The sequence below is a fragment of the Anolis carolinensis genome, chromosome 4 (genome assembly GCF_035594765.1).
Source record: "Anolis carolinensis isolate JA03-04 chromosome 4, rAnoCar3.1.pri, whole genome shotgun sequence".
Taxonomy (NCBI): domain Eukaryota; kingdom Metazoa; phylum Chordata; class Lepidosauria; order Squamata; family Dactyloidae; genus Anolis; species Anolis carolinensis.
Window position 1 is genome coordinate 74,586,746 of NC_085844.1, and position 22,900 is coordinate 74,609,645.

The window sequence follows — 22,900 nt, forward strand, 5'->3', positions numbered from 1 at the left end:
TAGAATTTGAAAATATGTTTATTTGGCAGTTACATATATCTCATATCAGATGAATAAAAATTATTTACAAGCTGAAATACATAGTATTTCTATTTAATCACAAGGAGGTAAGGTAGAGCCTAACAAGTTTGAGAGGACGCTTACTTGCAATGATATACATTACTAGCCAAGACTCATGTTCTGAATCTTAAACTAATATTTACCATTTTCAAAGATTTTCACCCTTTCCCTACCCCAAAATGAAAGCTGGTAACTCATATTCCTCCTCAAAGCTCTATATTTTCACAGATTTATTCCAGTTGTGGGCAGATCCAAAATACTCTCTGTAATGCTGCTGGAGAGCTGTGAGCACTGCCCTTTAGTGTCATCCTCTACATCTTCCTCTGTAGAGTCGTTTTCTTCATATGCAGTTCCCTCCAAGTCTAGATTTTTCGGTGTTTCTAGGTCTTCCGGAGCCTGTCCAGTTAATCGCTGGAAACATATAAGAAAGCATTACTAATATTGTTATAACAGTAGCTGAGATTTGGTTTTCATATCCAAGGATTACACTGAAATGTATTAATGCATTTCCCACAAATTTTGTATGCAAGGAAGAGTTTTTTCATAGCACTATATATATATATATATATATATATATATATATATATATATATATATATACACACACATACACACACACACACACACACACACACACACACACACACATACATACACACACACACAATAGAGTCTCACTTATCCAACATAAACGGGCCTGCAGAACATTGGATAAGCGAAAATGTTGGATAATAAGGAGGGATTAAGGAAAAGCCTATTAAACATCAAATTGGGTTATGATTTTACAAATTAAGCACCAAAATATCATGCTTTTTAAAAAATGGATAGAAAAAGCAGTTCAGTACATGATAACGTTATGTAATAATTACTGTATTTATGAATTTAGCACCAAAGTTTCGCAATTTAGTGAAAATTTGACTACGAAAACATTGACTACTAAAAGGCAAATTGTGTTGGATAATACAGAACCTTGGATAAGCAGAGCTTGGATAAGCGAGATTCACACACATATATATGACAAAAATTATCTTCTTAGAAATCTCTGAGAGCAGATGGAAGGACGTGACAGTGCAGGTGCAAAATTTCAATGGAGAATTTGCTAGTTCAAAACTCAGCTCAGCTACAGTATACTATGCTATAATTCAGGATCCTCGTTTTGGTTATTCCAGTTACAAAGCAGTATCAAGCTATATACAGTAGAGTCTCACTTATCCAAAACTCGCTTATCCAACGTTCTGGATTATCCAACGCATTTTTTAATATTGTATGTTTTAATATTGTATGTTTTTCGTATGCTTCTTGCCGATTTTAACAATTGTTTTATTGCTATTGATGTTTTACTAGTATAATTGTATTATAGTCGTGTTACTGATATTGTTTTATCGGACTAGGCCCCATGTAAGCCGCCCCGAGTCCCTTCGGGGAGATGGGGCGGGGTATAAAAATAAAGTTATTATTATTATTGTTGTATTCAATGTTTCAATACATTGTGATATTTTGGTGCTAAATTCGTAAATACAGTAATTACTACATAGCATTACTGCATATTGAACTACTTTTTCTGTCAAATTTGTTGTCTAACATGATGTTTTGGTACTTAATTTGTAAAATCATAATCTAATTTGATGTTTAATAGGCTTTTCCTTAATCCCTTCTTATTATACAACATATTCGCTTAGCCAATGTTCTGCCAGCCCGTTTATGTTGGATAAGTGAGACTCTACTGTATTACCACATATACTTTTAAAATGAGCCAATACATAACAGAAAACATATTTGGCATTTTTATTTCAATATGAAGTGATACCAGATAAAAATTACAGTTCTAGGTAATGAACATGTCAATGTAATTTTTAAAAAATCTGAGCTCTCTGTTCCCTACTTTAATATAATATTCTGTGGGTGTTATACTCATAAAATATCCTTTATCATTCAAGGTCAGGGAGGTTCAGTAACTGGAAGCCTAGGGACTAACTCTAACCCTCAAATTCTCCTGCTCTCATCGTTTTTCTGAAGTAGTTTGAGAACAACCCAAATCCAATCCAGGCAAGAAGAGGCAACTGAAATCAGGAATTCTTTTCCAGGCATGTACTGACATGCCCAGTTGGCAAAGTTAAACCAAAGCCAGAATGCAGAAGCTTAAACCCTTGCTTTAGCATTCCTCATTAGCAGGCAGAACGACAGAATACATGCAGCCTGGACTTGGGTGCAAGCAGCCTGGGGGCATTTGTTCCTACATATTGTATCACATGGTTCAAGATTAAAGGAGTTTTAAGCAATGTATTGTCACTAAGGTAGCTTACCTCGATCATGTCTGACATATACTGTACATGGTTTGCTAGTTCTGCAAGCTCTTCATTCTCCTCTTTTAAACGGGAAATTTCACCATCTTTCAGCTCGATTTCTTTATGCAGCTAGAAAAACAGAAAGGAAATTTTCAGGCAGTGTCAACATTCAAAAGCAGTTGAACTTCTGCTGATGGCAATTAAAGTTGTAGTGAAATGTCTTCTGTTCAACTCCAAATTGTGGCAACCCTATCCTATTCAGCAGGTTTGCCATTGCCTACCTCTCAGGTCAGAGATGGACAAAGTGTGAGCCTTTTTGTAGGCCCCTGGCTCAAAGGTTTTGCTCCAAAATGCCCCAAAGCCCTCATTATCACCACCGTTGGAGCCTCCCCCCCCCCCCTCCATCAAAACCCTGTGATCATACAAATGTTTTGAAGATTTGTTTTGTTCCAAACTGCCCTCTAGGGATGACATTTTGGATCCTCCCCCTTGTGTAGGCCTTAAAAAGACTTCTTCCAGCACACACACCACTGAGTATTTAAGCTACCTTTTCATTTTCTTGCAACACTTCATAAAGAGCTTTCCTCCGCTCCTCGGCCACCTCCTTCCAATATTGAGATGAAGGATTACCTGCAAAGGAAAGTAGATAGATCTGTTTATTGATTAATCCACTGATCATATCAACAATAAAAAGCAAAAAAGCAAAACAATGCATATAGACACTAATCACTGCTCTTAAACTCCTGTAATAGTTAACTAAAATAAATTAACACACAATAAAACCTGGTTAAATAATAAGTTTAGTAAAATTGGATTAAATAACAAAATGAAAGCAGGGGAATAGTGTGTAAAAGAATCAGCTGGATAATTTACATAAATTCATCGCCATGACAAGGGACTCCATTATGTGAGATAAAAAGATCTCTCAGTGGGCAGTTTTTATAATGAATTTGGCCATGTAGAGGACTAAGTGAGGATTCTCACCAGAAAGAAAATAAAACAGTTTAGCAATTGGTTCCCAAAGGAAAGTAGAATTTGCACTGCACCTAGCATTTGTGGGAATAACTGCCAATAAATTTGAGATTATTTAATTAAGTAAAGTTAGACCTTGCCCATCTACAGCCACCACAGAACCCAGAGCAACTAAATATTAAAATACGTAACTAAGAAATTGACAATTTGTAAAACCCCAAAACGTTTAAAAGCCCAAAGAATAAATAATAAATAAAAACGTTATTTATATTCCGCCCTATCTCCCTGAGGGAACTCAGGGTTGGATACCAACAAACAAAAAAGGCAAGCATTCAACGCCTCAGTACAACAAAGAAGTAGCAACTAAAAGCCTCCAAATAAGTGGCTGACCCAACTGTTTGTTTCATTAATCCATTTATCCTGACAAATCCAGCTCAACCACTTACGTCTGCCTGGTGATTGTAATCATTTTCATATCGTTATAGCATCAAATCCAAGTTGTGATTTTCTGGCTGGCAATGACAAAAGGATAGTAGAGTAGGTTTGGCCCCTTTGTCTAATCTAAATGTGGAGTTTGTTTCCATATGGTACCAAATCCAGTGAAACAGAATAAAAAATGTGCTCAGGATATGCATGCTTTTGCTATAAATGCCATTTTCCCAGCCCTGTACTGAAGCCATTTGATACATTTTGATAGTTTTGATCTGTACATAATATTTTACTCTAGCTAACCATGTGCTATTTTTTTTTTGCACTTGGTACTTTTTGGGGGAGAAAACTCAACAAATGGATTCACTTGTTCTTATTCACACAGACTTTGAGCAAATGTCAAGATATCTCTCAAAGTAGGAGCGTATGTTAGCGGGACTAAGACTACTAGGGAGGCAATGTAAGGTAAAAGCAAATCTTAAATGTGCCAAGAAGAAACACAACCTAACCCTAATGTTTCCCGTTCTGGAGAACTATATTTTAAACAAATATTTGAGAAAACAGATCTAAGTTTCCAAAGATGGACTTCCTTGTTGCTAATCTATTCCCCCATCTGCATAAAGCACTGAACACACTACTACCCAAAAGAAATCTTCATGTCAGACTTGGCTAGCTGCAAAACTGAGAGCAAGTTACATTTAAATGTTCACATGTTTGAAATGTAACTATACACAAAATCAAATCATTTATTTCGGTTACAGACCAGCACAGGAAATAAAGGTCACAGTTTCATACAAGCTTGGTACGTTTAGTACATTTAAGGTATAAAAATAGTTACTGAAGAACAATAGGGGAGGTAAGAAGTGGAGGGGGAAACAGCGTAAAAACATACAATACACGGGTCTATCAGCAAATTATAGAATCAAGTGAGACGATTACTAAATTCATAGTTAACTTTTGGGGCCTATGCAGCTATTTAAAGTCTCACTAGGCTGTGATACCTTCCAAACTGAGAATATTAATGGAATTATAGTTTAGTAAATATCATACTACAGAAATCCTCTCGTCTCCCTTTTTGTGTGCACTACTTTATCCCTACTTACTGAACACTGTTTGCCATTCTGTTATAGAGTTCAGAAATAGATGTCATGCCAATTCTTTTTGGTGTATCATCTAATTCTTACTTTTCTTAATTTGGTTATCAAATAAATCTCCTGATATTAGTACAGTACAGGCAGTCCACACTTACAAACAAGATAGGCTCTGTAGGTTTGTTCTTAAGTTGAATGTGTTTGTAAGTTGTAACAGGTACATTTTTAAAGTGTAACACCAGCCATATTTACCTCTGTGTGTGTGCACGTGCAGACACACACACACCCCCTCATACATGCATACTTTGGAAAGCATAGGGAAGGGTCAACACCCCTGTGGTGTTTGCTTTGCTGTCTGTGCCCCTGTTCAGAAGATTTCACTTCACTTTCTGTCCCTGCGATAATTGGATTTTGAAAAAAATGACTTGTTGTGGAAACAAAGATTTGTGAGAAGCTCCAGTGGAGACAGGGCAGTAGTACTAAATCTATGTTAGTCTAGAAAGAAGTAACTAACAAACATTTTTAAACATTTAATTAATGAATTTGTAACCACTGCAGCTGTTAGCATGTATTTGTGCTTGCATTAAGTGAAGAAAGAATAAACTTAGGTCTTTTTTTTCTCTTAAGACTGAAACCAAGACTTCACTTACTGAAAGCAGAGACACATGCTAACAATGGCAAGGCAGGATATATGTCTACAACAATGATGAAGTCTATTGACTCCTGACAATTTCTGGAAGGGATGTACAGCAGAGTTCCTCAACTGTTTTTATCAATAATCATTTTCTTAAACAGTACTTGGATGTTCCTTATGAGAAAGTGAGTAGTCATTTTTTCTTCTTATGATGCAATATACCTTTTGTTGTGAGATCAGAAGCCTGGAGAACGCTTGTGTTTATGTGTTCCTTTTCAACAGCAGTTTCAGGTTTGGATGCCTTTGAAGTCATCTGATCGCTCCAAATCTTCCTCTTGATTGAAGATTTTCCCTGAAAGTTGGAAAAAATTTTTTTCTGATACACAGTCCTTGCATTTTTCTCATTTGCTGATCTAACCTTAACCTAACCTCTTGGTATCCTCTGTGGATGCTCTAGCTCCATTATATCAGTGGTTCCCAACCTTTGGACCTCCAGGGTTTTGGACTTCAACTCCCAGAAATCCCAGCCAGCCTGCCAGATCTTAGGAACTGTGGGAGCTGAAGTCAAAAACACCTAGAGGCCCAAAGGTTGGGAACCACTGCCTTAAATGCAGTGGCATTGTAAAAATGCATTTGTTATAGAAAATCAAATGCTACACACACACACATATATATTTTCAAGCCATGGATGGTTGAATCCACGGGTATTAAAATTGGCAAGATAACTACAATTTTAAATGTTGGTGCACTTCAGGACTCACATGACTAATCACAAAAGTAAAAAGTCCTACACCACTGTTACTTCTAAATCCCCTATCCACAGATAAGACAAGATGGCACAAAGAAATAAATTTTCAATTGATAAAAAGTGTGGAGTGAGCAAAGCACACCTTGGGTTCGGTGAACATGAGCTCTCTGACTTAAGTAAAACCCAGGCAGATGGCTAAGAAGCACACATTATATGTGCTGTATTTGAAATGAGTTTTGTTAAAGTCACTTCCATGCACATTTGGGGGTACTAAACATCTCAAACTAGAAATATGTACAAACTATGTCTTTGGACTGGCCCTGGTTTACTTAGTCACACTAGAAGGAAACCAGCAAACAGAAACTGTGTCCCAAAAGCAATACATACCTCATTTGATCGACCAACAAGGCAACCTGTAATAGATGGCTGTATCATCTTCAGAGTCTGTCTCTGTGATGTGCTGTTGGTGTTACTTCTAGAAGCCTGCTTTGGAAACAATATATTCAGTCGAACTATTCATGTTTTCAAAACAATATGTGTGAGTATTCAAGAGCAATGTGTGTTACAATCTTAATAATTGATATGACAGCACAAAGTTATGTTTAGGCAAGACTGTTACTAAATTTCAAAAACAAGAGTCACAACATTGTTTAAACTCTTCAAAGATCTTCTTTGCCTTGCTTATTCTTAAGACAGACCTGAGTGCCTTTTTAAATCACAGACCTGTTCAAAATTAATTTAGAATAATAGAATTGGAAGAGACCTTGTGAGCCATCCAGTCCAATCCCCTGCCAAACAGCAGGAAAATCGCATTCAAAGCACCCTGACAGATGGCCATCCAGCCTCTGTTTAAAAGCCTCCAAAGAAGGAATCTCCACCACACTCCGCAGCAGAGAGGTCCACTGCTGAACAACTCTCCCAGTTAGGAAGTTTTTCCTCACGTTCAGGTGGAATCTCCTTTCCTGTAGTTTGAAGCCATTGTTCCGCCTCCTAGTCTCTAGGGCAGCAGAAAACAACCTCCCTATGACTTCCCTTCACGTATTTGTACATGGCTATCATGTCTCCTCTCAGCCTTCTCTTCTGCAAGCTACATGCCCTGCTCTTTAAGCCGCTCCTCATAGGGCTTGTTCTCCAGACCCTTGATCATTTTAGTTGCCCTTCTCTGGACACATTCCAACTTGTCAACATTTTCCTTAAATTGTGATGCCCAGAATTGGACACAGTATTCCTGGTGTGGTCTGATCAAGGCAGAATAGAGGGATAAACATGACTTCCCTGGATCTAGACACTGGACTCCTATTTATCCAGGCCAAATCCTGCCCCCTTTTTTTTTGCTGCCGCATCACATTGTTGGCTCACATTTAACTTGTTGTCCATGAGGAAGTTAGAAGCGATAAATTTGACCATTTATCACTTCTAACTTCCAGAGTTTACTGATATGCACTAATATTGTATCATGACATCTTTACTCTGCAACTGGATCCAACAGAACCTACTATAGTGTAGACATAAACCCTCACGTCATTAGGAGGAATAGGTGAAATAATGAAATTATTTGAAGTACCCAAGAAAGTTCTTAAAAAATAGAAAATGTAGAAGGTTTCACAAGGAGTATGCTTCCTTTACTTTGTGGCAGATGTCTAGCTCCTTTGTTTGGGACGTAACAAACTGATCCAGCCAGAGTATTGTTTCGGGAAAACAGAACATCTATCACCTTTCTTGTCATATGTAAATACCTATTTCCCGCATTAGTTTTTTTTTAAAGGTTACACTGCCTCCATGAGATGGCAAACAATGGTAGATAATCCAAGAGGGATAGCAGGAACATAATGTCATACTAGCGTGAGAAAGTTAGCGATTCACACTGCACTTCACATGACAAGAGCTCACCTTTCCCACGGTAAAGTTTCTCCTGCCAATTAACTTACTATTGAACAAAGGGACAAGTGCCAGCTACTGTGGGAACCAGCACTACGCTGTACTTCAGACTATACTTACTGCTCTGAATTACGCTGAATCTGTCCAATACTCACTGGCGCTCACTTGCTTGGATTAACCTACTACTTTTAATATTTTATGTTTAACCACGTAGTGCCCACACAAGATCAAAACTATACAACAAATGCTCATTTAATAGTGAGATCTCTTGATGGTTTGGGGGGAGGGGAGGGGAATAACAGAGCCAAGTAACAGATGGATAGAAAGGATGTTGGCTACATTCCCCTTTTATCTTTACAAAATTTAAAATCCCTATTTAATTTTCTTTATTCTTCCATACTTTGTGGCACTGCTCACTGGCAGGGGGCCACAAATGTGTGCCGTGGTTACCATGGTGAATTTTCCCTCCTGCCTGGGAAGTTTGGACCCAAAGGCAACCACCCTGAGTCCAAAGATAGTCCACAAATCTTTGAAGAGGAAAAATATTGTTAATGAACAAACTGTGGCTACCTTCTCAGCCAGACAAGCTGCACAGATCCCAGTTCAATAGCTAAGGGCTAAACTGTGCTCATCTCTTCCTCATTTCTGCTTTACTCCCAGTCACACTCTATTTCTTTAATCTAGAAGGTGAAGCACTATTAGACAAATTCATGGTGCTGAGATAGGATGAAACATAGGAAGGGATATATAGCCAGGAAAGGTTACCTGGAGTCACAGATCCGAAAAGGCCACTTTTATGCCGCTGTTTCAGAAACCAAGTTATTATTTTCAGAAACATTGTGCTTGGGTGCAACAGTTTTTCAATGGAGGCTGCAGCAGTAGCAGCTAATAAGCCCTGGTGGCCATACGGCTCTCAAACCTAAGAGAAGCCCAATCCTCCAGGGAGAGTAAAATCTAAAATTGATGACAGCTGGTCAATGGAACATGAGATTGTAGAATGTAACATATGGAAATCAATTTTGTAATCATGGTTGATGATTTCTATGCAAATTACAATGAATTTCTTATGCACTTTGGAATAAATCTTTTCAAAGAAAAGGAATTGCTTGTGCAGGCTTATTTAAATGCCTTTTTTGATTGACAAATCTGCAGCTTCATGTACATCTGAAATAGATTGCGACAAAATTTCTTGCAAAGTTATTAAAACTATGTGAACAGTTAAAGTAGCTAGTCTTCATAGATAGATAGATAACACATAGTATAGTCTTAACTCCACAAAATAAAGATTTAAATGATCATATAATAATGTCCTATTCAATGGAACCTTTCATGGAAGGGAAAAACTTTACATTTATTAGTTTAGATATATATGTAAATAATAAATAGATCAAGTCAATATTTGTGTCTCTTTATGTACACATTGCCTCACAGGGCTTTAATGGGAGGCTGAACGGCTAAAGAGTAGGAAAGTTCTACCTCTTGCATTTCTACATCAAGCATGGAGCTAGGACAAATCGTCTACTCAAACCATACTTTCCATATAGTTAATAGCAAATCTTCCCATTCCCTAAAAGAGAAACGCTAAGATTAGGGAGTGTCTAGTCTATACTGCGCCAAGCACTATACATTTTTGGTTTCACAAGTCCATTTGCTTGGTGATAGAGCACCTACTCTGCAGAAGGATCCTATGTGTTATTCCTGATATCGACAGTTAGCAACAATTCAAGTAACAAGAGTGGGGACAGACCTTTTGCAGCCACTGCCAGTTGGGAGATAACACTGAGCAAGAGAAATCAGGAGACAGTATGCAGTATGTAGTGCCTTTATAAGTATAGTAATTGTTGGTCTACAATGCAAAGTCTAGCACTATCAGGAAATATTACAGAAACAAATGAATTACTTTGCTGAATTTACATTCTGCCTTTCTCCTAAGATGAGATTTAAGGCAACTTACAATTTAATAACCTAAATCATTAGTTTATAATGGTTAAGAATTAAATAATTCAAGAACTTAATTAAGGACAGTTAATAACACCAACATATATTTAATTTCAAATAAAATAAGAAAAACAGAAAACGCCAATGTATTCATACAGTCTTCAATCTGCCTGCTACAAACTTGCTCCACAGTTTCTATCAATTTTGTGGGATGTAATTTGTGAACATGGGAAATGGAAAACATGCTGTATCACCCCAAGATAATAGGGTAGAACAGAACAAACAATGCCACTTTTGCAGCCAGTACTTCAGTCTGAGGGGTGGCTTTGGTCATGCAGTATCTTTCCTAAAGCAGCCCATGCTTCTGAGATACTTCGGCACCAATCTGATTTATGTGCAGCATTATTTACCCCTTCTTTTGCACCACACAAGCTAGGGTGGAACAATCTGATCTCTGTCTACACTACAACATCAGACAGTCAGCGAACTTGCAATATCACAAGACATGGATAACCAGTGCCACAAGAAATCAGAAGGCAAAGATCCAAACCAGCTCTCCCTTATCTTACAGGTTCTTTTCTCTTTTATGGCCTCATACCAATGCAGCTGAAGGGGAGCTGTCCACCAGCACATATTAAAAGCACTGGAGCAGAAGATGTTTAGACATTTTCTCCAAGACATGTCTTTCCCCAATGAGAATACACCAGGATCAGACTGCTGTTTGAATCATGAAAAAGGGGAAAAATTAAAGATCTTCTGTGCAGCATGTTGTGTCACAGAAAGAGTTAGAATTAAATGTAGCCCCTGTGTTATTACTTCCATTAGCAAGTGGCCAAGGAACACTAACCTAATATCTCATAGGAAACACCTAAAATTAAAGTCTTGTTGCTGTATATAAGACATTTACCCTTACACCTTAGAAACAAAACAACTGTTGCTTTTTTACCTTTGTAGTAATGGGCTCCTCAGCATCCAATTTCTGTTTCACCCTGGAATTCATCTGTGTGCTTTTAAATTGAATCCTACATTGAAAATGAGTTCAAGAAATGTTAGAACAGCTAGAATTATTTTGCATAGTCACACAAGAGCCACTTGTAAATGACACACTAGACTCTGCTTTCCACCCATATTACTGAGAGATTTCTCATTCAGAACAGTTACTGAAAGAACGAAAAGCTTTCTAAGTCCTTAATTATAATACACCAACAGTAATTTTCACCCTAACTTTAAACTTTTGCTATTAACATCATTAAGAGACAGTGTTGTGCAGCTCTTTGAATGCTGGACTAGAATTGCTCAGCCACTGAACCCCATTAGGTCTTGGGAAAATCATGTTCTCTCTGCCTTAGCTTTGCAGTGTCGAATCTCCTTTAATAAATATTGCTTTAAAAACTCCTAGGATAAGGTCACCATAAGTCAGAGTTGCCTTGAAGGCACAGAACAATTAGAATCACTCAATTAAGGAGACTGCTGAAGTCATAAGCAGAGTTGGCAATAGGCAAAACTGAATCTGTATGGTTCTGAAATTTATCACTAAGTTAAATTTATGCTCTAAACTAGAATCCTTCTCACTTTAATTGGCAATAACTAATTGGACCTAATAAAACAATAGTCTGCCAGCTTCCTCTTTCTACATGTAAGCAGAGAGAAGAGTTGAATTTTCTAAATTTTCTCTGTTGTTTCAAACCTGATATAGTAAATCCAGATCAGACTGTTTTGAGGCAAAATTCAATGCAGAGCCCTTCCACACTGACCTTATAGCCCAGGATCTGATCCCAGATTATCTGCTTATCTCAGGTTATCTACTAGTGGAGACTCATATAATCCAGTTTAAAGCAGATAATCTGGGATCAGATCCTGGGATATAGGAGCAGGGGCTGAAAAAAATTCCACATTATCTACTTTGAAATGGAATATATGGCACTGTGGACTCAGATAACCCAGATCAAGGCAGATATTGTGAGATTTTCTGCCTTGATATTCTGGGTTATATGGCTGTGTGGAAGGGGCCACAGTCAGTCCCCATACACTCTGTATCCCCAGATTTAACTTAACAGTACTTTTAAATAAAAGTTAAAACCCCTTTCAATTTGCCATTTTATATAAGGGGTACTGTTTTAACATATTATGTACTTAATGAAACTTGACCATCCATAAATTTTGGTATGTATGGAGTTCCTGGAACCAAATCCTGGGGGACACCAACATCCCACTGTACAGCAACTGTCTGAAGATCAAGCACAAAAACTATACATGCTGTTCAACAATAAGTAATAATTAAAGGAATCCTGTAGCATCTTTGAAATTGAGAGAAAGAAACTGCTGCACAAGCTTTCGTGAAATTAGCCTACTGCCTCTGATATTTGTAGTGGGGGTACTTATGCCTTGTTCACCCACTGGGTGAATGCTACACAGTTATACTACCAACGATGTAGCTACATTGCCAAATTTATGCGATTTGACGCTACTTTACCTATCATGGCTCAAGACTATGATATCATGATAGTTGCCTTCATGGCCACCAAACTACAAATCCCAAAAGGCCATATTATTAAGCCATGGCAGTGAAAACAGTGTCAAACTAAATGTATTCTACAATGGGCTGCTGTGAGTTTTCCAGGCATGTTCCAAAAGCATTATCTCCTGGCGTTTCATCCACATCTATGGCAGGCATCCTCAGAGGTTGTGAGGTCTGTTGAAAACTAGGCAAGAAGGGTTGATATATCTGTGGAAAGTCCAGGGTGGGAGAAAGAACTCTTGCCTGTTTGGGAGCATCTACAGCAGGCATGCACCAACTTGGACTCTCCAGGTGTTTTGGACTTAAACTCCCATAATTGCTAACAGCCTCAGGCCTCTTACCTGTTGGAAGCAAGTGTGAATGTAGCAACTGGCCACTTTGATTAACATTTAATGGCCTTGCGGGTTCAAGGACTGGCTGCTTATTGCCCGGGTGAATCCTTTATTAGGTATTTAGCTGGCCCTGATTGTTTTCTGTCAGAAATTACCCTGTTTTCTGAGTGTTGTTCTTTAACACACAAGAGTTCTTTCTACCACCCTGGACTTTGCAGATACATAAATCCCTCCTGCCTAGTTTTCAACAGACCTCACAACCTCTGCCATTGATAAGGAAAGAATGCTTCTGGAACATGGTCATATAGCCCAGAAAACTCACAACCACCCAGTGATTCCCACCATGAAAGCCTTCGGCAACACATTAACTTTATTCTACAATGTTGTTACACCCCAAAATGGCATTTGAACTACCATACCTGGGATTTACTGTTTAGGAAGAGGTGCTAAGAATTTCCCCTCAGAGATCCTCTAATGCACAGCTTTCCTAATCTTTTCATATTGGTAATACACTTTTCAGGCATTTCGTGACATTCAGTTTTACTAGAAAAACACAGGTTAACCCAAACATGGGCAAACTTCAGCCCTCCAGGTGCTTTGGACTTCAACTCCCACAATTCCTAACATCCAGGTTATACCAATAATAATAATACAGTATAGTCTCACTTATCCAACACTCGCTTATCCAACTTTCTGGATTATCCAATGCATTTTTGTAGTCAATGTTTTCAATACATTGTGATATTTTGGTGCTCAATTCGCAAATACAATAATTCCTACATAGCATTACTGCGTATTGAACTACTTTTTCTGTCAAATTTGTTGTATAACATAATGTTTTGGTGCTTAATTTGTAAAATGATAACCTAATTTAATGTTTTATAGGCTTTTCCTTAACCCCTCCTTATTATCCAACATATTTGTTTATCCAAAATTCTGCCAGCCCATTTATGTTGGATAAGTGAGACTCTACTGTAATAAACTTTTATTGATATCTCGCCACCATTTCCAAGAGGGACTCAGCTCACAGAATATTCAAGGTGTAACATGCAAAATACACATGCAATACAAAACACAGACTAATAAAAAGTCATCTAAACATCACAAATTCACAGTACCCCCTGGTAAAAAAAAAAAAAATACAGAAATTGTTGTAGGTGAAACAGCAGTATTCAATCTCAGAATTGTAAACCAACTTTTCCTGGATCAGAATCGTAGGAAATACATACATAAATTGTAACAATAAAACGTATGGAGACACAACATAGCTCATGAGAAATCTTATATTATTTTTAATATATATGATTTATAGCTCATTTCACACCCGAATGAGGTTTCTTAAAGCATTCCTACACACTGCAAAAGGCAGTGCAAAACCAAACTACAAATCCCTGGGTTCCACAGGAGGCATGGTTCAATTTGGGCCCTCCAAGTGTTTTGGACTCCCAATTCCCACCATTCCTAACAGCCTCAGGCCCTTCCCTTTTCCCCCTCAGCCGCTTAAGCGGCTGAGGGGGAAAAGGAAGGGGCCTGAGGCAGTTAGGAATGGTGGGAATTGGGAGTCCAAAACACCTGGAGGGCCCATGTTCGTCCATGCCTCCTGTGGAACCCAGGGAAATGGAGCCAAGGCCTAGACTCAAAGGAGTGGCCGCATTAGAGAGTAGTATCAAGGCCGCTCCTCAAGGAGGCCTTTCCCAATTCAGAACCGGTTTAGACCCGTCTCCCCTCCCACCTCTCCGAATTAAACACCCTCCACTTGTCCTTAGGCGATAATGGAGGGGGAAAGGCACGCCGCCACCTTTTACAACACTCACCCGACAAAAACACACAAACAGCAACTCCCGCACGCAGGCTTGAACCGCTCGTGCTTTCGCGCGCAGCCATAAATACCTCCCTGCGTCGGTCGGTGGGCGGGGTTTTCTCTCCATTAGGGGAGTCTCCGCCAATAATTCTACGTTGCTCCGACGTTCCACCTATGCTCTTAGCCAATTATACTCCGACTTTCAGAGGGCTCCAGCCAATTATTTCTTTTGCCGTGATCCTCGCCCCGCCCTCCTCCGCGCAATAGAACGCAAAAGAGGCGGGCTGGTTCAAAACGTTTAGAGGCGAAGAAGAGGAAGCAATTGCAATCTGCCCTCTATATCCACGGATTCTTCATCCGCGGGCTGAGAATATTCCCCCCCTTAAAGGTTCCCAGGGCCCCTGGTGGTGGCGTAGTGTGTTAAAGCGCTGAGCTGCTGAACTTGCAGACCGAAAGGTCCCAGGTTCAAATCCCGGGAGCGGAATGAGCGCCCGCTGTTAGCCCCAGCTCCTGCCAACCTAGCAGTTCGAAAACATGCCAATTAGAGTAGATCAATAAGTACCTCTCCAGCGGGAAGGTAAGGGCGCTCCATGCAGTCATGCTAGCCACATGACCTTGGAGGTGTCTACGGACAACACCGGCTCTTCGGCTTAGACATGGAGATGAGCACCAACCCCCAGAGTCGGTCACGACTGGACTTAACGTCAGGGAAAACCTTATCCTAAAGGTTCCCAAAAGCAAACTTTCATTCTATGTGTTGTCAACATTAGAAGTGTTGCTCTTTTATATATAAAGGACAGCTAATGTTGGGTTGCTGTGAGTTTTCCGGGCTGTATGGCCATGTTTCAGAAGCATTCTCTCCTGACGCTTTGCTTACATTTATAGCAGGCATTCTCAGAGGTTCTGAGGTCTGTTGGAAACCAGGCAAGTGGGGTTTATATACCTGTGGAAGGTCAAGGGAGAGAAAGAACTCTTTGTCTGTTTGAGGAAAGTGTGAATGTTGCAATTGACCACCTTGATTAGCATTGAATAGCCTTGCAGCTCCAAAGCTTGGCTGCTTCCTGCCTGGGGACATCCTTTGTTGGGAGGTGATTTATTGGACCCTGGAGATTCCACAGACATATATACCCTGCTTGCCTGGTTTCCAACAGACCTCACCACCTCTGAGGATGCCTGCCATAGATGTGGGTGAAACGTCAGGAGAGAATGCTTCTGGAACATGGCCATACAGCCCGCAAAACTCTCAGCAACACAGTGATTCCGGCCTTGAAAGCCTTTGACAATACACATAATGTTGATGGAATGCTTGTTTTCATTTCAATGGCTGTGCCAATGGGTACATCGACACTGTTGAATTAATGCAGCTTGGGACCCCTTTAATCACCATGGCTCAATGCTGTGGAATCCTGGGAGCAGAGTTGCATCCAATATCCTACAGTTCTTGGCAGTCACCTTTCCACTCATGACAACTTTATGAATGGGAAACATCCAGGTCTTTTATGGTATGTTCTACATTCTCCTGGTTTGGTGAGGCTCTAAAGCTCTCTAATTGAAAATTCTAAATATCTAAACTGTATTATACTTAAATATTCTAGATATCTGATCTTGAAAGATAAGCAGAATCACCCCTGCTTAATATTTGGATAGTAGACCATCAACAAACACCAGGTGCTGTAGCCTATACTTCAGAAGAAGGAACTGGCAAAACCACCGCCGAGTATTCCTTGCCTAGGAAAACCCTATGAAATTCACAGGCTTACCACAAGTCAATTGACTGACTTAAGTCTGCAAGGTCAACAATTTCTTCTTACTGTATAAACTTTAAATTACTTTTACAGGTTTACTTGTAATTGTCTCCATTACCTTTTTTAATGTAGTGTGCTCTGATCATGTTCTCTTTCATCTCTCCCTAGTTTTTGATATTTCAGCCAGGTGTTCACAATAATGGAACTACTCCTTAATCTGATGAAAAAAATGTTCCTGCTGTGCACCATTAGGATTCTGTCAGTTCTAAATTTCTTCATGTTGGAGGGATTTGTAAAGCTTCCCTGTTTAAAATCTGAAAGAACTTTCTGTCTGTCATGGAGATGATACACTCATTTGTGTCCAACCTAATGCCTTCAGATTACATCACTATTTCAGCCCATTGACTACAATGGTCTCTAGTATTTACTAAAACAGGTTGCAACATTTGTCTTCATTTCAACATTTTGCCAATCTTAATATTTCTTTTCTCTAATGCTGCACCTGAGAGTGGCTTTTAGTTTTAAAACAAATAAATACCCTTGATGTTATGAGCGTTTGCACTTCAATAGACACTTGAACAAACAGGTTTCCCATCAAGTTCAGCCAATTTCATAGAATCATAGAATCATAGAATAGCAGAGTTGGAAGAGACCTCTTGGGCCATCCAGTCCAATCCCCCGCCAAGAAGCAGGAAATCGCTTCTTGGCAGGGGGTTGGACTGGATGGCCCAAGAGGTCTCTTCCAACTCTACTATTCTATGATTCTATGAAATTGAAAAACCCAATAATTTGTTTCAAATTCTTGCTGTACAAAAAAATGCATCATATAATTTTAATAAGACTCAACAAATAAAATGTCATTTTCAAACTTTCCCCAGAATACAATAATAACTTTTCCCATAGATGCTTTAACTCTTCCTGTAATAATACAAAAGTGCTAGCTTGCTTGTGTTTAACTTTTATGCCACAATAAAAAATATTTTACATCTTCACAGTGTTGATTATTTTGTATACTTCATGTGTCATGTCAACAATGCTACATAAACCCATTCAGTTCCAGATTCTAATGCATCAAAATGGGGAATAGTCAGAGGTGAGTTTGTGTGCACATGCAGGTGAATAATCCTGTACTGTAAATAAAAACGCTGAACAAACATACTGATATACAATACTTGTTTCATTTATCCTTCGACTTGAATCATTCTGTAAACCAAAATGTTAACATCCCATTCAAGTCATATGAGAAACAACCAAACAACCTTTGGATTACAAAGTATATTACAAATGATGCACCAAAGATAAACATAAGTAGGGGGCAATCTGGCCTCCAAGAGATAGAAGCAGTTTGCTCAGGACTTTCTAAAGTTTAGAGCAATAAACAGTAAAATGCAAAAAGGGATTAACAAAAAGAAATAATTTTGATGCAATATGGGGTAAATTCTTAGAATATATATTTGTCAAAGAAAAAGGGATAAACCCAAAGAACACGTATATTAGCATTTTGGAGAATAGATTATTAATATTAAGGATGAATAAATGTCTCATGGGTGGTGAGTGCACATAGAGATTAAATGTATAAAATATATTATTTTTAAATTTAACTGATTTATTGTATGTTTTGTGTTGATGTTAGTTGCGTTTGATTTGTATGATTTTTATTATGAATAATGAATGAATAAAAAATAAAAGTCCTAAGCTGAACTAGAAGATGTATAAAGATATCCATGTAAGGCTATAGTAAGTTTCCCACTAACCATAAGAGGGAAGTCATCACAGCGTGGCAATTGTGTGCACTGGCTGTCAGCCTCTTGGCACTCTAGTTCTTAATCCACTTACTTGGAAGGAACTCCCCATTCAATGCACTAGGGCATTTTTCTAAGCGAATGAGAAGCCATATAATGGCTTGTATCCTAGGATAAATGAACAGAAGAAAAGACACATAATGGAAGATTTCCAGAGGGCCCTTTTGAATAGTGCTAAAGGACACACACACAACCTCAAATTGGACAGACAACCTAAAACTGACCCCATCTCTGACAACTACCTTGAAACATGCTGCCATAATAGCAGTTTGCTGCTCCCACAGTTGATTATGATGACGGATATAACAGAAAACAAAGAACTTGCAGAATCCCCTAGCAAGCATGCTGGATAGTCATGCTGGCTGTTGGGCATTGTAGCAAACAAACAATTTTTTCCCCAAGTTCTGTTACAGGGGCAGGACCAGGGTTGGCCCAAGTTATTTTGCTACGAGAGTCAAATAACATGATGACATCATTCCAATCTCATATAGAAAAGCCGGCTGCAGCTGACAACTGAATCTTCCTCTAGTAGGGGTTGTTACAAGATCACATTTTTCATCTGTTGTAACTCAAGCACATCTATATATATAAAAGAGTGATGGAATCCTGGCGACCGCCAAAACAACAAAACTAAACACCCACAACCTCGAAAATTGACAACATAATCCATCATCCACGCCTCTAGGTTGATATAACAAAAAGAAAAGAAAAATAAAGTCCTAATTAGAGGGAGAGGAATAATTGTTTTTATCCAATTGCTGCCAGTTAGAAGGCTAAGCTCCGCCCACTTGGTCTCCTAGCAACCCACTCACCCAGGGGACAGGCAGAGTTAGGCCTCTCTTAGGCCTCTTCCACACTGCCTATAAAATACAAATTATCAGATTTTAACTGGATTAGATGGCAGTGTAGACTCAAGGCCCTTCCACACAGCTATATAACCCATTTATAATCTTACATTATCTGCTTTAACTGGATTATCTGGACTCCACACCTTTACCCTTTACCTAACTACCACCAATTCCTCAATACTTTTTTTCCCATACCACCATACTTCGCCACAGCAACGCGTGGCCGGGCATAGCTAGTCCTTAATAAGTTTGTAGTCCATATCAAGGAATTATATAGGCACATGAGTTTGAATAAAGTGTTTTACACCTTTTAAAGCTTGGCTCTGCTCCTGTATTAAGCTCAATCACTCTAATGCTGGCACTAGGAGCTTCTGATCTGCTGCTGCTATTGTTGCTGCTTTACTCATTTTGAATGTTTTTTTTCCTTTTTGGAAATTACCCCCAACATCAACATATCTAAAGGAAGCAGGCAAGATTATGAGTCAAATGGTTAGCAGACAGTCCTTTCCTCCATACCATGCTGAGGCCTTCATGAACTGCCTCACTCCATCTAATAGTATAAACATCCTTAGAGACAATACCAGGCAGGTGGCAGAAGCCCTAAGTCTATCATGCTCCAGATAGGGCCCTGCCACCATCACCCCACACACACACAAAATGCCACATGAATAACACACATGAATAGCTTGACATATAGTTCTGCCCTGAGAGGGCACATGGAAAGTTAATATTAGTCACAAGATAGGGAAAAGGAAAGATAGAAATACAACTGATTTTGATGAAATGGAATATTGGTATGAAATGGGCTTCAGCTAAGTTTTTACATTATTGTTATTACTTTTGTTTGTTTGTTTCTTGAACCTTTGAGAGGGTATTTTAAAATAATCTTCTACTTCATTTTCTAAAATAGTGAGTTCATTGTTAAAAGGCTCTTCCTTGGAAAAAGAGTCATGTTTGTATCTTTTTTGCTTCCGTTATGTTTTTATTTTTTCCTGATCATATAATATGTTCCCTTCTTGGTTGTTTATATTCTTGTCAGAAATTTCCCTTTGATTTATTAATCTTATGCAAACAGATTTTGTTCCATCTTTTTTGCTGAGTTCTTATATGTGTTTTTATGTTGATTGTTACCATAATTCCCACAGCTTCTATGCAGAAGTCACTGAACAGTTACATTCAGGATTTGGACCCTATATTTGACACTTTTTTCCTTTTGACCTGCCCTATGCAATTTAGTTTCTACAGACACCCCAATGAGGTTTAATATTTGGGGTGAATGAGCAAAATTTATATTTCCTTGTCTTATAGTTTCTTACTTTCTGATTCCTACTTCTCACATTCTGTGTTCCTGTTATGTACACTGTGTAGCATTTGAGTTTTGTTTCACATCTGTGCACAATCAGCAACTGAAATGTCCTTTCAGCATGCCTTCTGCTGAATTCCCACTAGATGGCAAGGCTGAATGCCCCTTTTTAAGAGCCACATTAGCTGAGAGCTGCTAAACTTTGGAAAGTCATCATGAGCACTTTCATAAAATTGTTGCGATGATGTGGCCAGTCACAAGCCAGTGAAACTGAAAGCAACATGTCCAAGAAATTAAATGCAAGACAAGGAATAGGGGCCTGGGCTCTTTTGAAATCACAGATTTTGGCTTTATTATCCATTTCAGAGAAATGATAATAATAGCTGAAAGAAAACAACCTTGATCAAGAAACTGAATATAGATAGGGTATGAATACCCAAATGTCAAGTTGTTCCCACAAAACACAAAAACACCTCTTCCATTGTGTACTGTCCATGGATTACACAATGTAACACAATTTGAAAATTTTTCTGTTTGTGGTTTGAAAGTGCAATTTCCTGTTAAATTATGCAGTACCTTCTTTGAAGTTCTACTCTAGAAACTTAATTTCTGTTTGATTGTGTGGTTCCTACTTTGAAAGTAGTTGTTCTACTCCATAAACTTCATTTTTGTAGCTGCCACACACTATGTTGAATTGGATGAGACTCAAAGAGATATTAATTGAAAAAACTATAGCAAAATGTGCTGCAGGATGCCCTGCAAAAACAAAGTTTTTGCAGTTTTAAAAACTTTTTACATGTTTTTATTATAGAACCAATTAGGAAATGACATTTATAATCCAGGAACAAAATTGTGTTACATAGTGTTATTACTGTGCCCATGAGGTTCTACTTATCATGTGGCTGGGCTTTATGCTTGTGATACACTTGGGAGTTTGCAATACAAGCAACACAAGTACTGGGTTGCTGTGAGTTTTCTGGGCTGTATGGCCATGTCCCAGAAGCATTATCTGCTGATGTTTCGCCCACATCTATGGCAGGAATCCTCAGAGGTCTGTTGGGAACTAGGCAGGTGGGGTTTATATATCTGCGGAAGGTCCAGAGTGGGAGAAAGAATTCTTGTCTGTGTTGTCAAAGACTTTCATGGCCGGAATCTCAGGGCTGTTGCGGGTTTTGCGGGCTGTATGGCCATATAGCCCGAAAAACCCACAACAACCCTGAATTCTTGTCTGCTGGAGGCCAGTGTGAATGTTGCAATTAATCATCTTGATTAGCACCGAATAGCCTTGCAGCTCCAAGGCCTGGCTGATTCCTGCCTGGGGGAATCCTTTGTTGGGAGGTGTTAGCTGGTCCTGATTGTTTCATGTCTAGAATTCCCGTTTTCAGAGTGTTTTTTTTTATCTACTGTCCTGATTTTAGGCAGGAATCACCCAGACCTTGAAGCTGAAAGGGATTAAATGCTAATCATGCTGGCCCACTGCAACATTCACACCTACCTCAAACAGACAAGAGTTCTTTCTCCCACCCTGGACCTTCCATAGATATATCAACCCACTTGCCTACTTTCCAAGAGACCTCTCAATGTCTGAGGATGCCTGCCATAGATGTGGGTGAAACGTCAGGAGAGAATGCTTCTGGAAAACATGGCCATACAGCCCGAAAAACTCACAGCAACCCATGTGTATATATCCGATCACACATCTTTTTGGCATTATAGCTTGGCCTAAATCCAATTATTCTTACCCAGGATGAACCCATTGAATCTTTAAAGGTAAAGGTTTTCCCCTAACGTTAAGTACAGTCGTGATGGACTCTGGGGGACACCTCCAAGGTCATGTGGCCGGCATGACTGCATGGAGAACCCTTACCTTCCCGCCGGAGCAGTACCTATTGATCTACTCACATTTGCATGTTTTCGAACTGCTAGGTTGACAGGAGCTGGGGCTAACAGCGGGCGCTCATTCCGCTCCCGGGAGTTGAACCTGGCACCTTTCGGTCCGCAAGTTCAGCAGCTCAGTGCTTTAACACACTGTGCCACCAGGGGCCCCTTCTTTTGGCAATATAGCTTGGCCTAAATCCAATTATTCTCACCTAGACCCACTGAATCTTTACCCACCATTAAACGAAGCGGAAAAACTGCTGTAGCAGATCAGTGGGCTTTTCTGAGGCAGGGAGTTTGACTTGGCTAAGGTCGCCTAGTGGGTTTCCATTGCTGACACGCCACCTTAACTGCTATGGCTCAAGGCTTTGGGATTATGGCAGCTGTAGTTTCCTGAGGTACCAACCCTGTTTAGCAGGGACGCCTAAAGGAGAAGCCAATGGACGCTCAGAAGGTTAGCGCGGGCAATGCCCACTGGAAACTCACATATAACACGGGTTGTACGTAATCTTTTTGGCTGATAGAAGGTTGACCGCCTTCTGAGGTTGTCGGTGCCTTGGAGAGCCCATTCGGGCCTACTCCAAAGGAAAACTCAGCCTGCCCACTCAGGGCCGCCACCTGAGGCGCTTCAAGTCGCT

At 39.3% G+C, this 22,900-nt stretch overlaps 1 protein-coding gene across 4 annotated transcripts; it reads right to left on the reverse strand.

Moving 5' to 3' along the window:
* gmnn (geminin DNA replication inhibitor) lies at window positions 1–22,894 on the reverse strand. Of its 4 annotated transcripts, none has more exons than XM_062980647.1 (7): window positions 22,749–22,894; window positions 10,982–11,057; window positions 6,607–6,702; window positions 5,694–5,823; window positions 2,893–2,975; window positions 2,364–2,474; window positions 1–471 (listed from the first exon to the last, which is right to left on the reverse strand). In XM_062980647.1, the coding sequence occupies exons 1-7, from the start codon at window positions 22,829–22,831 to the stop codon at window positions 283–285; spliced, it is 768 nt and encodes a 255-aa protein (XP_062836717.1). In that variant the 5' UTR covers window positions 22,832–22,894; the 3' UTR covers window positions 1–282. The 4 variants fall into 4 exon arrangements, with proteins under 4 accessions (XP_062836717.1, XP_062836715.1, XP_062836718.1 ...); XM_062980645.1 differs by having other exon boundaries at window positions 6,607–6,705; XM_062980648.1 differs by lacking the exon at window positions 22,749–22,894 and adding an exon at window positions 14,700–14,986 and having other exon boundaries at window positions 6,607–6,705.
* Window positions 22,895–22,900: the final 6 nt, after the last annotated feature.